Source organism: Peromyscus eremicus, chromosome 7 (genome assembly GCF_949786415.1).
Source record: "Peromyscus eremicus chromosome 7, PerEre_H2_v1, whole genome shotgun sequence".
Classification (NCBI taxonomy): Eukaryota; Metazoa; Chordata; class Mammalia; order Rodentia; family Cricetidae; genus Peromyscus; species Peromyscus eremicus.
In genome coordinates, this window is record NC_081422.1 from 42,273,473 (window position 1) to 42,295,145 (window position 21,673).

At 41.6% G+C, this 21,673-nt stretch overlaps 1 protein-coding gene across 6 annotated transcripts in view; it reads left to right on the forward strand.

The window, feature by feature from the left end:
* Positions 1-21,673, forward strand: part of Cadm1 (cell adhesion molecule 1) — a 328,281-nt gene that overhangs the window by 258,525 nt on the left and 48,083 nt on the right. For all 6 annotated transcript variants that reach the window (XM_059267777.1, XM_059267779.1, XM_059267778.1 and 3 more), the window contains exons 2-5: positions 6,683-6,829; positions 8,248-8,400; positions 15,378-15,515; positions 17,334-17,492. In XM_059267777.1, coding sequence (XP_059123760.1) covers positions 6,683-6,829; positions 8,248-8,400; positions 15,378-15,515; positions 17,334-17,492 — 597 coding nt within the window. The remainder of the gene's footprint in view (positions 1-6,682; positions 6,830-8,247; positions 8,401-15,377; positions 15,516-17,333; positions 17,493-21,673) is intronic.

A 21,673-nucleotide genomic window follows, 5' to 3' on the forward strand; every position in this document is an offset into this window, starting at 1 on the left:
GAGATCTTTGTCCACGTAGTTACTGTTTGTCTGTAAGCTTATGACCTGTGTGGCTTGTGGTCATAATTGTTTTGACCATTAAGAAGATGGAGCTGGTCCTTGGAGCAGACAGTCAACATTCTGATTTTACTTTTGGGGACAGAAAAACATGGATGAGGATCAAAAAGGTTAACAGAAGCCTTGTGAGCCACAGACAGATTGATTGCTTTTGATTTTAAAAAATATTCAAGTATTCATGAAGGTTGGGATATTGCCTTCCTTAAAAATAAAAAATTGTATTTGTTTTGAAGAGGTCATCCCCTTAACCTTTAACCCTGGTTGATGGAACTCTCTTTTGGGACACGGCTTTCACTGTCTCTCATCAGTATGTGGCTGACTCAAAATGCTACTGTCGTGTTTAAATGGGACTGAATTCTTCCATCAAAAGCTTTCGTGGCTTGAACTTCAAATAATTTATTTTCAAATTACTTTTACTGTAATTCTTATTAATTCAAATAGGTTTCTGATTTGATATAAAACTCTGTAAATGTAGGGAACAGTTTAATGAATTGAAAGATAGGATTGAGTCTTTTAAAGGAAATGTACAAAATATGCTGACAATAATTGCTTAGATAGAAATCAAATCTTAATGGCTTTGTTAATGATTTGTAGCACATACTGTGTTTACATTGACTTGAGGGAACATATGCAGTTAGAAAGATTTCTCCCTCTGGGTTTCAACAGAATCTTAATTCTTTTGTTTCCTTTTCTGAAACATAGTCATCTCTGTTCTGGCTCTTGGAAACTTTAGCTGGAACTGCAGTGCCTCTGCTTGTAATAATGGTCTTACTCAGTCGAGATGGACTCTCTTCTCCTGAGTTGGGCACATCTTTAACAGGGTAATAAAAATAGGACCCAATAGAAGTGAGCATATGGTAACAAGTTTCAGGTCACACAGGGCTCCCAGAGCAATCGAAAATAAGCTTTCCAAAGACATGCAGGTATTTTGTTTCTTTGAAAGTTTCAAACTTTGATGCTTCTTGGAGAATAAGAGTGAGTCTTCGATTGCTGTAAAGCTTCCAGAACTGGGCCTGGGGAGATGGTGTGAAAGAGTGCTTGCTGGTCAAGCATGAGGACCTGAGTCTGAATCCTCATAACCCATATAAGAGCTGGATGTGGCTACTAGTGCCTATATTGGTGGCTAGGGAGAGCCAAGCAGCCCTGGGTGCTCACTGACCACCAGCCTAGCAAAAACATGGTGAGCTCCAGGTTCAGTAGGAACCCCTGCATCCAGGGAGATTGGTGGAGTGATAGGGCAGGGCACCTCATCCTCCTTTGGCCTCCACACCTGCTGCACCAGCTAATGTTCCTGCACACGAGTACATGCATACATGTACATAGCATTTAAGAAATACACTTTCGGGGACCATAGTAGGGACTTTAACTCCCTGACTTCATCATCATCAGTGTGGGTTTTCTTTTAGCCACCTACATTTGGGGCTTGGGTGCCTCCTGTTTAGACAGTAACCCTGCCAAGTTAATGCTACAGGTTCAGTTTTTCCTAGAGCAGGGATGGGGACAGTTTCTCTAATATGGTTTAGCTGCTGAGGGAGAAGGCCAAGGGCTTTATGTATTGCTTCTTTGTGCAAACCACCCTCTGAATTAAGTGTCATGGTGCCCCTCTGTGTGTGGGGGTAGGTGGGAGTTTCCATAGCTGCCACGGCGTTCGCTGAAATCTGTTTTAATGGTGACTTGACCTTTTATTATGGGCCTGACTGGGAAAACTCCCCCAGTTTTATTTGTTTTAAGTGTTTTATTTGTTAGCAGCCAGGCAGCAGGGGCGAGAGCTCTGGGCATTGGCAAATGCCCACCGTGCCCTGGTAATAAAGGCTTTCTCTGGGGGCAGCTTGTGCTGTGTGCTGGAAGGAGGCGGCAGTAGTAAACAGGTATTTTGCATTCAGGACGACCTCTCTCTCATCTTGAAGTGTGTAATTGTGTTCAGGATAAATTATGGAAATAAAAAAAAATCACAAGTTTCTCATAAGGAAATAACCCTCTTTAAAAACAAGCAATATTTCCAAGGCAGAACCAGAAGGACCTTAGCAACCAGTCCTGAGATGTTGGCTGGTAAGCAGGGCCAGGGGAAGGGAGTTGTCATCCAGAACAAGGTTCTACCACCCCTTAGCTCAGCCACTTAGCTGAATCATGCCAGGCAACTTCCTCAAATCAGACTTTGGAGTTGAATCTTCACAGCAGAAGTACTGAAAACCCCAGAAGACTGGGAAGGGGAATGCAGCCAGTGCCCCGTCCAGCACTGGGAACACCTTAGTTCTTCTTCCTGTTTCTCACTTTCACCTCTGGCTTTGAGATCCTGTCACTTGTCACTTCTGTATGGACATATTGCTGATTAAATGGACAGGGATGGAGTCTAGCATTTTGTGCAATGCCACCTAAAGGGAGTATTTAACAAAATGATGTTTTAGAAAGAGTCTCTGCGCATTTATATTAGTTAAAAACTGCTAATAAGGAACATAAGTCCCAACACCAGTCCTATCAAGATGCCATAAGGGTCACTGGTAGTCATCAAAGGTAGTTTTACCTTGTGTAGACAATAAGCTTTCTTGTCATTGTAACTGTCCAAGAAGTGTCTGGTTTAATGGAGGATGCTTGCTCCTGAATGAAAGGCCCTCTTTAATTTAGGTCTTTGTTTTTAGGAATTACAGAGCAACTCTGAAAGTTAGCCAGGTGTGGTAGGGCATGTCTGTAATCCCAGAACACTTAAGTATGAAGAAGGAAAATTGCTATAAATGTGTGGGTAGCCTGTGCTACATAGCCCGGAGTAGACCATTCAAGGGGACACAGCAAGACTCTTTCTGGAAGAGCGAACTATAGGCTATCATGATGAGGCACCTACCACCAAGCCTGAGGACTTTGAGCCCGGGAACTCACTTGATGGAAGGAAATGACTGACTCCAGCAAGTCATCCTCTGTCTTCCACATGCACACACAAAGAATAAATGGAAGTGTGTGAAGAAAAATAGACAACAAAAGAAATCTGAAAGTTATAGGAAGCACCCCTATGATACAACAACTTCTGGTATAAATTAAAATTCAGTTTGATTCTGTCTCCCAAACTTCATCCAAATGCACCAATTAGCAGTTGGAAATGTCTACACATGCCAGCCATTGCTCCACCCTTAAAATAAATTACCTGGCTGTTAACAGCTTCATTTAATGGCTGGATATTGTACCTATTTGATTTCTTTTCCCCTGAACATGTACTGTTCCTGCCTTGACAGTATGTCAGCTAATTGAGTTTTAGAAAACTCTGAAGGGTTTTTAAATGCATTCTTTAAGGGAGATACCAAAGTTTCGTGTTTCGCTCCTGCTACACATGAGATTGCATTTTGTGACAACCTAATTGTCTCAACATTCATTTCAAGGGGGAAATTTATCAAGTTGTAGTGTGTATTCTTCCTTTTGGAAGACATATTTGAGGATGTGAGCAGAAATCATTTTTACATAAAGGCTTCAGGCAGTAAGGTACTGACATACGTACTGTATTTTCCTCGCTGTCATTCAAGTCCTTTGCCTCAAATAAATGGGTCATTATTATCCCATTGCAGCCATCCATGGTGCCTCAACGTATGGGGCTCTGTTTAACATAACTGCCATCCAGCTGACCTGTATAATTGATTGGTGATTTTTTTTTAAAGAATGACATCCTTGGGCCACCCCCATCAGCCAAAGCACTTTGATGTCTTTCAGCCAAATATTTCATTAGCACATAATTTTCCATATTGGTACGACAACCATATTATAGCATAGCTAGAAGTTGGCATTTTTTTCTGAGGCACTGGATTTTGGTCTTAATAATTAAAAAATAATAACTCTGTGATGTTGACAACATCACCATGGGTTTGCAGAGCAGCAAGCCAAGGCCAAAAGTTTACCTGAGTGACTTGGTAAATAGACTGATCGTATAGTACCTCATTTTAAGTAATAATTAGGAACATGTAGATTGTGTTATAAAAAACAAAACAAAACAAAACAAAAACAACAACTTTGACTTGATGTTGTCACTACCTTCGTTCTTAAAAATGCAAAAGCATGCTTCACTCCTCTTGGTTCCCAACCCCCTACATAAAGGCTGCTATAAATATAGTAGCCTCCTCTCAGGATATACTGGCCATAGAACTTCCATGAAGAACTAAAATTAAGGCCAATAGTAAGTACTTCCACAGAAACTGTCAGGACTGAATTAGCAGTAGCTTTAAGTCTCAGGAGCTGCAGAGTAGTAGTTGGTATCCAAAGGGACTGATGCCTGTCAGCAAGCAGCCTCTGCACATGTACCTTACACCGGTTGAAGACTTGTTTGTGTTACTAATACATTCCCTACAGATAGAAGCAATCCCTTCCTGCCCCAAGAAGAGCCTGTTTGATATTCTGGTCCCCTCAATGCAAACCCCATGGCTTTAACATGGTTTTACTCTCCCATCACAGTGTAATTTTTCCTTAATTTCCTTACCTGACTAAGTTACCCTGCAAACATACGGTGTCCAGTGTCCTGCTTCCTGTTCACACTTATCCAAGGCCAGCAAGTCCACCTTGAAAAGCTGGCCTGATTGGCAGGAATTCCTGTCACCTTGGTCTTTGCTCATTTCTGGGAATAACCCATTCCTTCCTGCTGGGGTCTGACTTCTGTGTTCGTTAAGTAATCCACAGGAGGAAAACAATAGACACCCCCTCAGTTGTTTTTTCTGATCACCCCCACTCCATTGTTACTCTGTAACAGTATTCCCCCCCTCCAGCTTTCCCAGCCCTCCACTCCATTGTTACTCTGTGACAGTATACCCCCCCCAGCTTTCCCAGTCCTCCACTCTGCTGTTACTCTGTAACAGCATTCGCCCCCCTCCCCCCCCCCACCCTCCCTCCCAGCTTCCCAGGTTCAGTCTCACTCCTTCCACCCACATAGACCTGTGTCCTCACAGCAGGCCTACTTTCAGGGGTCATGGAGCTCAAGGTCACGTTTCATTTGGGTTTGCTCTACAAGCACCAGGCATTTTGTTTATCTGCAGCTCTTATGATTTCCCCCCTTATTCTTCTAGTTTCCTGTTTTCTAATCCTCTGCCAGGGGCTGGTCTATTTCTAGGTGGATTTGGCTTTAAGCCATTTTAGACACCCCATCACACTTACCCACTGTGTCCTGCCAAGAAAGGATCCTTCAGAAGAAATGTGATAGCAGGTGGAAATCCTCCACTTATTCTAATTGTACCTCTATTTGTGCTGCCTCGATTTTTTTTTATTCTTTAAAGTAGCGTTTATCTTTGACCTTTGCTTCTTGATGTGACAACACTTCTTCAAGGAGTGAAGAAGACACCCTAAGCTGATACATGCCAGCTACACAGAGAGCTCCTGCAGAGCAGGGACCCTAAGCCTGCATTCTTGCATTCTCTACTCCCACATGTGATAATGGCTTCCTAAATGTGGTCTAGAGAAATGATGAGGGTGATGGGGTGGTGGTGATGGTGGTGGTGGGATGGTGATGACGATGTGATGGTGATGGTAGTAGTGATGATCATGTAGCAGTTACCATCTGTTTAGTCTGAGAAGCTGGACATGGTGGGAACTGCTTTGTGTTTATAACAACTCTGTGGGATAGCTTTTAATTATTGCCCCATTTTGTAGATGGGAAACTGATGTAATAGTGGTCTGTCTTCACCCTTCTGGACTGACTGTCACATCTGCTGCCTGTACACACGCTTTTTGTGGGGGAAGTAGACATTAGATGCCTGTTTTATGTACATCTCAGCTCCTTAAAGGCTAGGGCAGTATCCGGGACTTCTCTGTCTCCTGTTAGGCCAACCACAGAATCGAACACTTCACAATTCCTTATCTTCTGCGTCTAAATTGAGCTTCCACCTTGTGCTGTGGATCTTTTCACACATTTAGGAGATGCTCTGCTCCTGGAACAAATCTTGATGCTGCAAACTAGCGCAGATCTGGAGATAAGCCTTGTTTCAGTGGATCTGAGAGCGCTCACATTTTGACATGTTCTGAAAATCTTTTAGTGGCTGAAGGGGTTATCTGCAGGGAGGGTGGTGAGCTCAGAGCTGCCTAAGGCTTTGGGTGAGTTATGAAGGTATGTTCAGATTCTCAACTGTAGGCCTTCTGGGTTGTATTAAGGTCCCAAAGAGCCAGTTTGGTCCTCCCTCCCACACATGACAAAATGACCTGCCTGTACATTGGGAATGTCAGCATCTGCTAACTAGATAGGGTCATGTATTGAGCCTTCCTCCCTCAGTTAACTGACCATTGAATTTAGCTTGGCTCAAGGGCATGTGGTCTAGGCTTGGCCATACCTCCCCTCTTCTAGGTGGGCGGTCTTCAATGTCCACAGCAATCAGTACCCTGGTCTTTCTGGTTCCACCTCAGCACACTGGTTGACAGTTCAAAATACTGGAAGTTGGGACCTAGGTACCCCTTACTTTGAGCCATGTCAATTCCAAGCTTACTTGTATTTTAACCCAGATCCACCTTAGCTTGATGACTCCTTTTGTGAGCTAGGAAGAAAAGTATTTAGGGCTGTATCAGACATTACTTTTGTGGTGCGTTTCTCACTTTTTCTTGCTTTAATGGGTCTCACTGACTAAATTTTAAATGGTGAGAGTTCCAGCTGACCTTTTTCTCCCTTTTTTTAAAGGTGATGGACAGAATCTGTTTACTAAAGACGTGACAGTGATCGAGGGAGAAGTTGCAACCATCAGCTGCCAAGTCAATAAGAGTGACGACTCCGTGATTCAACTGCTGAACCCCAACAGGCAGACCATTTACTTCAAGGACTTCAGGCGTAAGTTTCCACCCCACAGGAGTGGATGGCAACTTTTTTTTACGTATGTATTGTCTTGATAAAGAGATTGCCAAGGCCACCTTTTTCTAATTTAATGTTAGATGCTTAAAGTTTAGTCAATTCTTTAGAGAGAAGAAGAGACAGGCAATCATAATCTTTCTACTTAATAGAAACCTTGAATGGTCCCCTTTAAAAGTCTTACTTTGCAATAGGAATTGATTGTAGTAATTCAAGGTGAATTGCAATCGAGTCCCAAATACTTAGCTGACACAAACAACTCAAATAGGGTAAGGCAAGGAAAATATAGCATTCTGATAGGGAATCTGTTTGGCTTAAAGATTAGCATTTCCAAGGCAATCTATATCTGTAATGACAGACCAGATCTTTCACCATAGCCTCTGCTGTACAGAGATAGCCAGATGCTGAGATCCATTCAAATGCAATTTAACAAAAGCCAGCATTTGAAACCGAATTGTATATGACACCAATGGCTCATATGGTTGCTGTAGCTTGGCAAGACACCTAACTGTGAAGCAAGTATCTATCATGCTTGTTTCACTGGCTTGCCTCCTGTTCACTCCCAGTATTTTGGGCCATTCTGTGGACAGAGCTGATAAACAAGGAACTTTGAAGGGACTAAAGAAAGACCAGTGACATGGCTCAGAGGCTAAAGGTACTTGTACCAAGCCTGACCACCTTAGTTCCATTCCCAAAACCCACATGGTGGAAGGAGAAACCAGCTCTACAAAGTGGTCCTCTGAATTTCACATGCATATGGCACTGATAGACTTTGCTAAAATTAATAAGACATTGAAAAAGACTTTTTGCATTAAATAATAATCCCACATATGGTGCATTTTGGTAATTCCAATTTCCTGTTTGGTGTCTGATCAATTTCCTACCATAAGGTGGACTTACCTTCAAAACTGTGTAACCAGCTAAGGCCTCAAAAAGCCTTGGATCAGGCTACCCCACCTCGATTCATATCCAAGTAAAGAGTCTACTATAACATGTTAAAATCAGTATTTTACTTTGAAATTACCTTTTTTGTTTTGTTTTATCTCATAATTTGGACCCACTGTTTGTTTGTTTGTTTTTTTACTTTGTGTTTTCTTTCTAAAAGTGCTTTTGTTTCTGAACCTTGCTGCCCACCTCAGAGAGTGTGGCATGCTGTACAGTGCACTCAAAGCCTGCCCCTGCCTAAGTTTCTTTAGGATAGATAGGTCACTGGGGTTATTTGTCTGCATGTAGCCACTGCAGAAACGTAAAATAGTACCATACACATACAGAAAGACTTAAATTATTTCCACTCTGCTGCTGTTTTTCTAGCATCTGACTTTTTTTTTTTTTTTGCCTAGTTAAAGGAAATAGATTGTTGGTCATCTTTTGCACAATACTGACTGTGTTTTGTTTCACAGCTTTGAAGGACAGCAGGTTTCAACTGCTCAATTTTTCTAGCAGTGAACTCAAAGTGTCACTGACAAACGTCTCCATTTCGGATGAAGGGAGATACTTCTGCCAACTCTACACTGACCCCCCACAGGAGAGTTACACCACCATCACAGTCCTGGGTAAGAAGAAATGCTTGTTAGTCATGGGAAGCCAGTGGGATGACTCAGGCTACCAAGTGGCTTCCAGTAACAAGGAAGGGGTTAAGAGTGGATCTCACTGTTCCAGGTTGTTTTAGGGAGAATCACCACCCATCTTGCTGAATTTTAAAAATAGCCTGTTTTACCAAACACTCTAAGAAATAGCAGTCAGCCTTCTTTATAGATTCCACCTGTTCTTGGGTTTCAGACCTCAGACTTCGAATCGAAGATCAAGAGAAGTTAGAGCCCTTAAATTAGTCACTCACCACATGAAATGACCTTGCTTCTAACTGCCCCAAGTGTTTTGCCTCTGTGCAAGAGAGGGGAAGATGGGCTCCCATATCTACACCCATGGCAAAGCTCAGATACCTTGTGATAATTTTTCCTTCTGACTGACATCCTCATTTGAATATGGTTGGTCCCTTTTTCTTTGGCTTTGTTTATATATTGCCCTATTTACTACTGATAGCCCAGCTCATGCTACGGAACAGAAAACCATACCCATGAACACATTCCTTGCTACCAGGTGCAGTCATCAGACATAGGCAGTTGAGATTGGCTTACCTAGAAACAGCAGAGAACTGTTGGCAGGCTGTGAGGTCACCTCCAGTGACTTGAGCATCGTCATTTGTGGTCACCACATTGTGATTTTCAGAGATCCCAGTGGTCAGGGTGACAGTTTTGTTTTGATGCAGTCAGCAGGTATTTCTCTACTGAAGGGTCTGAGTTCGTTGCAGTTTACACAGACATACATTCTGGTGCATGACAGGAGCTGATACAAGGTTTGGGAACTGAATTTTCAAGGACATAATCCCATAGGGTGAGGCAGGATCTCTGATTTACACCTTCAGGAAGATGATGAATCAAAATCTGTTGGGGCCAGCAGGCTGCAGTTTTTTGGTGTAATGATATGAAGATTAAAGAGGAAAGATAAATATGAAGGACATTTTCGCTGGGTGTGTGCACATGTATGTATTTATGAATGTACATATTGAGCTGCTTCCTCATTGCTTTATTTAAACACACCTGTAAAAGGGAAAATATTTTTAATTCATTAAGCCAAACCATGTGCCCAAAGCCTGCGTATATTCTTGATATGACTGTGCTTTTAGAAAGTCAGACTCAACGTCTGGCCACACAGTTTCTAGTGTGGACTGTGTGCAAGGGTCCATAGCTTGCACGCGTATGTCTGTCACTTCCTGATTTAATCTATACAAGATCTGCCTGCAAAGTTCTGCTGGAGTGAGTATTCTGGTATTGTGCAGGTGAATCAGCTTCACCAGGAAGCACTTGAAGTTTCCCATTTCTGCTTGTCTCCACGTGTGTGAATCACACACGTGGGAAGTGACCATCTACGTTTGAGCTGCCATCACTTGCAGCGTCTCCACAGGAGTGATGGCAAAGAAACAGAATGTACCCGGGACACTTTAATTGTCAGGATGCTTTTTTACTACATGGACCTTTAGGGTTTTGATATTTTAATTTCATAGAAAAAATAATATTAACAGAGATAAGCCATTCTGCCAAGGTTACAAAGCATACAATAAAAATTAATAATCTGAGGACCTGGGGAGATAGCTTAGCTGGTGAAAGGACTTGAGTTCAATCCCCACAATATAGACATGATAGCATGCACTTATAATTCACACATTAGAGAGGCAGGCGGATGGATCCCTGGGGCTGGCCAGCCAGAGAATCCCACGCCAGTGAGAGACTTGTTTGAAAAACAAGGTAGATGGTGCCCGAGGAAGAGTGTCTGAGGTCTAGTCTATACATATATGTGTTGTACATAAAGACAGGAACGAACACACACACACACACACACACACACACACACACACACACACACAGCATTCAAACTCTAGGGACTCCAAACAGACATTACTAATCTGCCTGACAAGTGCTGTGTCTGGTAGTGCAGATAATTTTCAGTTAAAGCCCAAGTGAAGTGCTGTTTCAGGGCTTTTCTGGAACTTCACAATTTTTCAAAAGCACGTCTTTTGGACCATTGGCAAGACACTGCTTCCTGTCAGTTATCCGTGTCTGGCGTATTTATTCTAAGTCACTGTGCTGGGCCAGTTCAACTGTGTACTGGAGTCAACTACCAACATGTAGACTTGGGAGAGACATCCTGCCTGCAATCCATTTGGAGGTCTCATTATTATAGAAGTAATAGGTTCCTGCTTGTATTTTATAAAGGCATTAACTTAAGTGTACTTGAAAGTAATACTAGTCAGTGTTCTCTTTGCAGATATTATGCATTCATTTCATCTTCTTTCCATTGAAGTTATCTAGGATTCCTTGACAGAGTAAAATTGTTGTCATCAGTGTGAGAGTCTTTCATATTCCAAAATCTGACAATTTCCACTGATACACATTCAAGCCTTCCTCCTAAGGTTTAGAGTTTTAGATATTATAATGAATGGGGAATGATGTCTTCGCATCTCCGTTGCTATCCATGGCTCTCTGAAAAGAATTCCATATGTACTTACACAGCTGTCAGTCTCCTCGATAGGTTGAAGATGCTCACTTTAGTGATATGACTATTAGTTATTTAATGCATTCAGCAAAAACTTTAGCGTAGTTCTAAGATACAGAGATGAGTGTTTGTTAATGGTTTCTATGCTGTTCTGTAGTTACATTATGTGTAGATCTCATCTATGTAAAAACCCGAAAACTCTCCTGTGATAGTTTCTGTGTATTCAGGTGCCGTGTGGGCCATTCAGTCTTCCACTTGTGACGAGTTCATGTCCTTGTCCCAGCACACAATGTAGGACTCTTTCTATTCTGTTCATAAGAGGAGATGAACAAGAGACACAAGACTGCTGAGATGAATGCAGTTACTGATAATAGTAGCTAATATTATTACAGTCCTGTCCGCCTAAGATTAGTGCTCACTCTTCAGACTCCAGGAACGCAAGACCTAATTATTTTAGAGGGTCTTAGAGTGAGATTTCACATACTGATCAGGTTTAAGACTCCTATTTTGTAGTAATTAATGTGACTCATCTTGATATTGGTGATTTTTTTAATGTTGTAGGCGTATTGTTTATAATTAGCACTCTTATAGATTTGAGGTTAGCTAAGAGGAACCTTGACATTCCAGGCTGTTTTCTAGTGCTTCTTTCTGTGTGATTTTTTTTTTCATTCAGGTTTTCCTCTGCATGCTCCTTCTCAGAAAGGTCTGTGGTTGTTTTCATTAATGGCTGCAGGCAGTTCTTACTAGCTGTGTCTGTTTAGTGGATCGTGTATACACGTGTGTTCTCTGGCTAGCACCAGTTTTTATTCGTTTTTCTAGAAATGGATTAAAGACTTTGCTAACTCCTTTGTATTACAATAGACATTATGAAATCAGGATGAAGTGAAAGGAAAAAATAATGGGATAGGATTAATAGGCCAAAAGAAATTTTTCTTCTTCAACCTTCTGTTCTCAGAAAGGCAAATTTAAATCACGTCACTTGTATTATCCAATTCTTCATTGCTCTTTAAAAGTCCCAAGAAATGTAGACCCCTGTGAGTGTTTCTGATTCAGACCAAATAAGGGTTTCTACATAGGGGAAAGAGTCTGGGAGAAGTGTCTTTATAGCATCCAAAATGTAACTCATCCTCAAACCTTATACTTGTAACCCGACAACTCCCACCCCACTTGCCTCTTTCTTCTGATCTCAGCAAAGGAGGAGCAATACTGATCTCAACCTTGAGAAAACTGTTTATGGGCTTGGGGAAAATCATTGAGCTATTTCTCAAAATGACGACCTCAGCAATGTGTAAGTCCATTGTTTTTTACACGGGGTGTATTTTCCAGCTTTTGGAGTTTCTACACTTTCCCTTTGGCTTAAGGTAAAGAAGATGCCAGCAGTACAGGAAGGTAATCGGGGAATCAGATTACTGAGATTGCTCTGCACGTAATAGGGACATAGAGTGTGTCTGTGACAACAGAGGGAGAAGGAAGAAAGCTAAGACCCAAAGGGAAACGTCAGATACAAACCTTAACGCCTGTCAAGCTCTCAGACCCCAAAGCCTAAAGGTGCTATTTGTGGATTTTCCTGTCCTATGTACACCTGTCTTTCTGGATATCCCTGCTTTGATTTAGCAGACACTGTTGTTGATGTGGGAGGGTCAGATGCCATCTTTAGGACCAAATGAAGGCAGTAAAGGCTCTCCACCAAGAGATGCCACTGGAGATTGTTACAATTTGAATGTGACTCGTCTCTTATGGCTTCATGTATCCTGGGCTTTTTCACCAGCTGGCATGCTTTGGGGAAGTGATTACATCTTGAGGTCTCTGACCTAATCAATGAATTCATCCTTGGATTTGATTTGTAACATGATAGCACTTGTGAGAGAGGTAAAAAGTGGAAGACAGTGCCTCATTGAAAGAAACATGCCATGAGAAGCATGTCCTTGGGGCTACATCTTCTTGCCCTGGCCCCCTCTAGGTCCGTTCTACTTGCTTCCTATTTGCCATGACATCCTCCGCAAGCTCCATCCCTGTATTGTTCTGTCCAGCTAGGGGCTCAGAAACACAGAGCCCTGTGACCAGGGACTGAAGCTTTTGAAACTGTGCTCTGAAAGAAATAGTCCTGCCATAGTTTGTGGGTGATAAGAAATGAGCAGGTGATGGAGGCTATGAGAGGACTGGGCTGAGGAGTCTCGGTGTGTCTTCAGACACACCATAAAAAAGGAGAGAACGGGAGCAAGATGCCCAGAACACAAGCATGACTAACAGATGGCATGGATACCAGGTTCCACTGCGACTTAGTCGTCCGTGTGGAGTCCCAGCAACGCCTGTATCTATTCCCATTAAGAAAGATCCTAGATTCTGAATGCCCGTCAAGGTGTTTCTTCCAGAGGCATGAGGTGGGAGAAATACTCCATTTCAGAGGGAATCCCAACACTGTCAGTAGTTTTAGCTGATTGCTCTCTCTTGACAGTGATATTAGTAATTATAGTTCTTATCAGGAAATATCGAGCATATCAATTTCAAGAACTATTTTTTTTCACTGTTTTCATTTCCATCCAGACCCCAAGAGACTGTCTTTTCTGTGCCTCGGTTTGTTTGTGAGGACCCGCTGTGGCCTTTTACTCCTCCATCATTATCTTTTTTATTTCTCTTGTGCTGTCACTTACCAAGATCTTAGTTTCTTTAGGCTTAGACAGTTGTTTCCACTGACATTTGATCCAACAGTGGCATTTCCCCTTCGCTATTCCTACCATCCAGTAGTAAGTATGTGCTTATTCTGGGTATGTACTGTCTGTGTATTCCCTGTATGCTATCTAGATGTACAGAATGGCAATCTGCAACCCATCTGAGTATCATTCGCACGAACTATGAAAAGGACACAGCCAGCCGAAGCACCCTGTTTGTTTGTTTGCTTGTTTGTTAGTTTTGTTTTGTTTTTGTCACTGCCTTTCTGTGTCTCTAAAAATTCCATCAGGTGCACACCCTTAAACTGGATGCTAAACTGTCTTCTGCTAAGTTTTTAAAATGTTCTTTGCCATGAGTAACTACTCCTTTGGGCCATACCACATTAGCAACCCACCCACTTGAACAAACGCGATGTTTTCCTTGCACATGGGGAACAGAGAACAGCGCCTCTGCTCCAGCGGTTACCCCCTCCCTGCCTCCACAGTGCACCATCTTGCTGAGAAACATATGCAACAAATCATTTTGTTTTTCCTCTTTCATCATTCTCTATAAGAATTTTCAATCGCTCTAATTCAGTATGAAAATCTTCCTGTGGACAGAATTTTCACATTGGACTGGAACAGTTGGAAATCCCAAATAACATGGTTTAATCCCATAATTTATTGAAGCGGTATCAGAGATGTATTATTCAACTTGATGGTCAGGATGGCATGTTTATACATATTTAATTTCTTGTTTCTCTTCTGAGTTGAGAAACTTATTAATCATAAGTCTCAGCCCTGTCTTTGCTTATTCATGGTGGTCAGGGCTCACATTCTTAGTTTCACACCACTGAATTCTGTATTCTTAGTGATTTTTATTTCAGGAGGCTCAGTCTTGAGGTAGGACTGCACATTATAGGGAGTTTCACTGTCAACTCAGTTTCATTAAAAGACAAAAATTTAACTCCCGTCATCATCATCACTGCTGTCATGCACACTCTGTTCAGGATGTCAGCCCTCAAGTCTTCTGTTTTGACTATTTCATTACAGGGATATTTAATATGCTTATAGAAAAGTGGTTTTAATTCTGATATCTGAGTGTCTTTCAAGCACTTAGGAATCTCGTTTACCTTTGGTTTCTAAGATCTGAGCGTTGGAATTTGGGGTATGGTAAATGCCTGCACATACCTGGCATTTCCTATATTGCCAAACCTTTCTTTTAATGACTCTCCACCCACTGGAGGACAGTGTCCTCACTCATATAAATTGCTGTAGTTCAAGTTCACTGTAACTGGTTCTGAAGCATACTTTTTCTGTGCATGTTTGTGGTGAGTGATTCTTCTAAGGGGCCTCAAGCTTTTTATCTTTGTTAGTAGACTTTGAAGTCTTTCCTATGAAGATTGAAATCCAAGGGTTGAGTTCAAGGAAAATTATTGCTTTCAGGGGCTTCCAGGTAAGGACATTAGTTTCAATAGTGTGTACTCCTCTTGATTTTATACCTATTTCTTTATCCATTTTCTAAGGACTAATACCTGGATTGTTAATCTTAGGTCGGTGATAATTCAGGAATTGGAGACTGGTCACTAAATAGGATACATTTAGAAAAGACATTCTGAATTATCTGATTATGTATGATCCACTTTACATGACATCGTCTATTTAGTTCTTCCCCTCCTCTGGCAGTTTATTTTGCCATCAGGATGTGATCCCACCAGCAGTGTCCCTTGTCTGCCTCTTTGTTGGTAGTAGCCACGCTGATTCCCAGTGAGGAGGAGAATCTGTCCATAAACGGGTCCTGTGTTTATAAAATATGTGTGTTTGATTTGTAGTCCCGCCACGTAACTTGATGATCGACATCCAGAAAGACACGGCCGTTGAAGGGGAGGAGATTGAAGTCAACTGCACTGCCATGGCCAGCAAGCCAGCCACCACCATCAGATGGTTCAAAGGGAACAAGGAACTGAAAGGTAGGGTGCACGCTGCCCAGACAGGAAGCAGTTAGCTGACACTCGGCTCTAGCAAGTAGGCCTTTGTGAGAATTGTCAACAGATGCCCCTCAAACAAAAGTCTTTATCCAGATACGGTTTCTAATCGATTAGCAAAAGCATCTGAGGCCAGAAGAGAACAGCTTTCATTGTTTTCGTTCATAGCCTCCCTCTGTGGTTTGAGAGTTGGTGAGGAACCAAACCTGTAAACTCAAGCTCTTCATACCAGGAGGAGCTTGTGCTGGGGATATCCCACAATCCGTGGCTGTCTCTGTCTGTACCTCAAGTGTCATTGCTGTTATCCTCTGCTCTGTCGTGACTTAATGGTTCAGAACCCCACATTTTCATTTACGCGTTTTTTTTAAATCCCAAGTCATTCTGCCATGCACCGCAGCCTCAGCTGTTGGTTGGTATGTGCTTTCCTGCTAGAGCAGTGACCTTGCGGGCCGAGAGCTTAAGTTAATTATGAGTTCACAGGGACTACCTTGCTGGTGAACCTGTAATTCTGTTGCCTGATTTGCCAGCCCATTCTTTTGCAAAGTCTCTGATTTTGGGGTGACACTACAGGCAGTTTCTATAGCCCTGCTCCTATTTGACCAATTTCTATTGCTTCTCCTGTCTCTCATGCCTGTCAGCATTTGTCTCTCTCCTTTTTAGCTTGCCCTGAAAGTAGCACCTGAACAAAGGACCCTGGAGCTCACCTCTGTATAACAGAAATACTAGCTCTGTGCCTCAGTTTCCTGTGAAATAGGAACAATAATTATAGGGTATTATTATGAAGATGAAATGAGTGAATATTTACAAAGCATTAGGGAAGCCCCTGAGACAGAGTAAGTGCACTCATTAAATAAAGAAAGAATGCAAGGAAGAAAATAGCCCTTTTAGAAAGGTGATATGGAAATCTATATCCAGAAACAGAGAATTCTGTAGAGAGCAGCAAGTTTCCAAAAGCTTGTTCTGTTTAAATCTCCTATTTCCTAAGTATGGTTTTAGAAGGAAGGAGTTTCTCATTTCCCCTCTGTCTAAGTGAATTGAGCCATTAAATGTGGACCGATAAGTACAAAACATTCAAAGAAAGTTAATGGTGTGCCGTGCTCCTGGGAGCGCTGGGTTCAGGAAGGGACTGCCTAGGCCTATTCATTCCCTCCGGAAACCTCCTCCCTCCTTCTCTGGGTGTTCTTGGACGTGTCTCCCATCTGGCCCAAAGCCCTATATCTTACTTTGCTCTAGCCCACTGCCACTGCACTTTTTGTGGTCTTCCAGAAGTCTCTGAGTTTAAACATTTCAATTACAATTTCAATTATGTAAATCCATTTAGTTACTTTCCCTCTTAATTGTTGATGATGGGGGTGGGCAAAGGGGGTTGTTTATATCTCTGCTGCTGATTGAATTGCTTAGGGGATTTGGATGATGCCCTGGGATTTTTCAGAAGCATGACAGCCTTATAGATATTTGAAGTTCAGATGGTTGTAGGGGTGCAAAGCTTTTTCCTTCCTCTTCCCAATACCACAAGCAGCCAGATGTCAAAATGGTTGAATTCACAATTGACTTGGCAGGAAGTTCAAAGATAGAAGAAATATACATAATATATTTGAATAAAAATAATGTTATTATTTAGGTTTTGAATATATTTGAAATACTGTTATACAAGGCTGAAAAGAAAGAAACTAAGGAAATAATCATTTTATGGGGTCCCTAGCCACAGGTTGCCATGACCAGCAACACAGCACTACCATCATGTTAGGTAAATAACACTGTTGGGCTTGGGGAGATGAGCTTGATATATGTTGTCTCCCGCAGGCAAATCGGAGGTGGAAGAGTGGTCGGACATGTACACTGTGACCAGTCAGCTGATGCTGAAGGTGCACAAGGAGGATGACGGGGTCCCAGTGATCTGTCAGGTGGAGCACCCTGCAGTCACTGGAAACCTGCAGACCCAGCGCTATCTAGAAGTGCAGTGTGAGTAGCCAAGCATCTTGTTTTGAGGCCAGTGCTTAAAAGCTCCTCAGAAGTCGTTCATTGGAAGCATATATATATATATATATATATATATATATATATATATATATATATATATATTTTACATGGTGTCGATGGTGTTGTCTTGGTAGATAATCTAAGAATCATTTTGCTGAAATGCTACTCTATTATCAAGTGCCAATGAGAATGTGAAGATATTACAGCTAACTCTAACGTGAAGCTAAAATAATGCCAATCTGCTTTAGCATATGACTTAAAATCAGCTTCTTTCACTGTTGACTGTCGTCATTCCTAGGCCAACTAAGTCAAGTGATTCTCCTTCCTCTTCTAATCCATCAGAGACACTGGATATTTATGTTTTTATTTCCGTTTCATACCAACATTTGGTTCTAAATTACATGTTCTCTTCTATTTAGCCTTAGTTAGAATGAAGAGTTGAAAGTTAAACTCTTTGGACTGGCTCCATGTTGTGATGGCTTCATCCATAATGCCACGCTGTAGTGAGTGAGACTGTCCCTAACCATTCCCTATAAACCAAAGAGATTCTTCTCCAAATCCTTTTGCTTTAGATACAGGGTGGGGGTTAGGGGGTGGGCATGCTTCTTTCTGTCCAAAGCCATGCTCCAACCAAGGTTGTGACCAAGTTGCCATCTTCTCTCACTTTTCCTCAAAAGACTTTTTCCATAGTCTGTTCTCTGGAAAGTCCCAGGATACAGTGGAATGTGTGTAGTGGACAGTTTCTCGAGGGTTTTGGGGGAGAGCAGTGATTAGAGATCTGATGGAAGAAATACATTAGCAGCTCTGGGAATTCTTGAGTTCGTGTCCCAAGGCCACTGGAAAAAAGTGACAGCCCCACAGACCTGGCCTAAAACCGCAGAAATTCATTCACAATTCTAGGTGCCGAAGGATCAAAATCAAGGTCTCAGTTGGACCGCCTTCCCTTCAGAGGCTTTAGAGAAGGTCCTTTCCTGCTTCTTCCAGGGCAGGTACTCTGGGAGTTCCCCCAACAGCTTAGGGCTTTATAGCCACAGCCATCTCTCAGGGTGTGGTTTCCTCTTTGTGTGCCCTATAGGGACACACTGTCACTGAATTTATCGTCTACCCAGATAATCCAGAGTAGTCTCATCTTGAGATACTTAAGATTACATATACAGAAATTCTTTTTCCAAATTAGACCATATTCACAGGTTCTTGGGGTTTGGATTTGACTTAGGAAGCCATTTTTTAGCTGATACATTCCTTATTATCTGTTTAAATTGTCCCAGTAGTACAAGATATAAGGGGAGTTATGAACTTGCTCATAAGAAACCATCTTGTCCCAACCTCGTCTTACCATACGAGCATGGCTCAATTTACATTAGAGAATGCAGGTTTTTCTTGTTAATTCATTTCCTCTGCTTCATTATATAGCTTCATTATGAGCATCATGCTTATAATTTTCATATCACTAAAACTATTGTGGTGTAATGTCCCTATAATGGGAAAACAGAAATGATCAGATATTATCTAAATTGGCAGATACTAGATTTCTTGTGACTTTGTTAATATGTAATTCATTTAAGCAAACTTAATATCCATTAACGTTCCTTGTAGGGGCCCATTAGCTTTAATAATACATTAGCTCCTTTGTGAGTCCTGAGTGGATATCCACCCAGTTTCCACCCCTAAACCCTTTAAGTAGTTTCCCGGAGTATCTTTTAAATAGAGTGTAGCCCCTCCCACCTACAAAATTACACTCACTGCCAAATACAGAATATTTCAAGCAGTACACCTCCTACCCCTGGAAAATGTGATAATGATTCCTAGCCTTGTTTTCATTTTCTATAGATTCAAGAGGGATTTGTCCTTCCAAGAAAATGAATACAGCTCTGTATCCGAATCCATTTGGCTCCAATCTAACAAAGTACTGTGGGCTCCTCCCTTCAGGAAAGTGACTGCAACACCTTCAAAAATGAGTTTGCAGCTACTGATCATTTCAAACCTTTACCATGGCAGCCTTTTGTAGTCAACTCTCTTCCTCCCTCAACTTAAGTTATATAAACAATATATTCTTGATGCTTTTTAAAAACTATATATGTAGGTGAAAAAACATCTTGTAAAAAGGAAGGTTAAGAATTACAGAGCTTTATGTAATTCTGAAAGGGACTTTGGGATCTGGTTTGTAATCTTAGTTAAGGCTCTGCGAACTTAAGAAAGTCACCTGGCTCTTCAGTCAATGAGTATCATTCCATTCCCAGAGCTGTGTTGACCCTCATGACATCAGCCCAGAAGTCTTCAGTATCTTCAAACATAGTTGGGGTTTTCTGCATCATTCCCAACCAACTTGAGTCTGCTTAAACACCAGTAGCTCTTCCATACCAAAGGACTCCTGTCTCCGAGTCTGAGGCTCAGGTGCTCTAGACCCTAAGTCCCAGCTGTTAACCAGTGGGCCAGCACGGCTTTATTCTTTCTTAGCAGTACTGCAGTCTCTGCAGACAGGCATCTTGATGCCCTGGAGAAAAGGGACAGGATTCTGAGAACAGTTGCTCCAATAACAGTCTGTGTAGACACTGAACTCTTGTGGACACCCACATGGAATAACAGTACACTTCTCCCCCCTCTATTTTTAAATTGATTCAAATCCCTGAAGTTACCACCCTTATGGGGTTACTGACCCCTAAAAAGTCCTTTGATAGCAATAAACCTGGGAAGGGAATAAAATCAGTCACCACATTTTGCTTGTAATATAAAGAGTTCATTTACCCATTAGAGTTTTGCTAATTTCTTCAACTGTTGATAAGACCTATTTTCCACTTTATTGCTTTAGCTTAACAGATCTGTGTATTAATACCTGTAAAAATATGTCATATATTTTATTTATTATATGTTCACATATAAAAATTTTAAATACACCATTTTTTTTTAATGATCTCTCCTTTGTAAGCTAAGATTTCTTCAGACTATCATCAGGGATCAACAGTTAGTTACCAGTTACTAGGTAGTTACTGAATCCCTTCACAGTCCTTATATTCTACCCCAAGTAGATAAGACCTGCGCGGAGCAAGTAAATCTGCATATTGTTAAGTATCCCCGGTTGCTTTCATCTTGGCCAGTTTTGGACAATGAAGGTTTGTGGGATGACCCCTCTGCCCCATCTAAGATAAATGAACGTCAACCAGGACATGAGCAGGACTAAGTGACTGATGGTAGAATTCCGTACAAGTTAGGTCCTGTTTTACAAATGACGTTCACAGGAAAATGAAATGACAACCTTCACTCTGTGCCATTGAATATCTGACTTGAAGGATGACAGAGGAAGGAGCTGAAATAAAAAGAAAAGTAGTGAAGTACTCTCCTCTTAAGCTAAGTGTCTCTATGTAGCATAGTGGACAAGGTTTGAACTACAGCTTGGCATTGCTTTTGTCTTATGGATTCAAGTCCTAATTAATTGAACCAGTATTTTGTAGTGTTTGTTTGTTAGTACCTCTATTTGTGGTACCAGGAGAAATTGTTGTGCCCAATTATGTGAAAAATCAGCCAGATGTGTATGCTGTCATACTTTTAATAACCCTTAAATTTTGGTGAGTACAGATATTAATTGTGTAGTATGCATTGAAGTGATTAACATCAATGTAATTTATCATCTGGAGATTTCTGAACATAAATAAATGAGTTGTTTTGTTCAGCAAGGTGTTGACCCCTCCAGAATCAGTGAATTAAAGCCCCCCTTCCTCTTTTTTATTATAAATATGAAAGGCACCACAATCAGCCAAGTGTTCAGTTATTTGATTTTCTGGGGCATTAGCCGCTCTTGTTTGTGACATTTCCCTGTTGGGTGCTCGTTTGCAAGCTCATTAATAAGGTTTTCTCATAGGAACATTGCTGGGAATGAAGACCATACAGTAGGGCTCCTAGTTTGCTAGCTTTCATTCTGAGACCCAGCAAGAGTATAGCAGCATGCAGCTAAATGTTTAAAACAGAAAATAATTATGTTGGCAAGGTGGAATTCAGAGCTCTGCTTTCTTAGATGTTGTGCAGAGAACAGTTGTGCCTTTTAAATATGCTGAGCTATATGACCCTAAAGTCTTTCTGCACCTTTTTTCCCTCCCCCATCTTGCAAACTCTGTGTAGGTGTGTTGCCCAGACTTACACCATGGTTGATTAGAGTGTCATACGGTCGT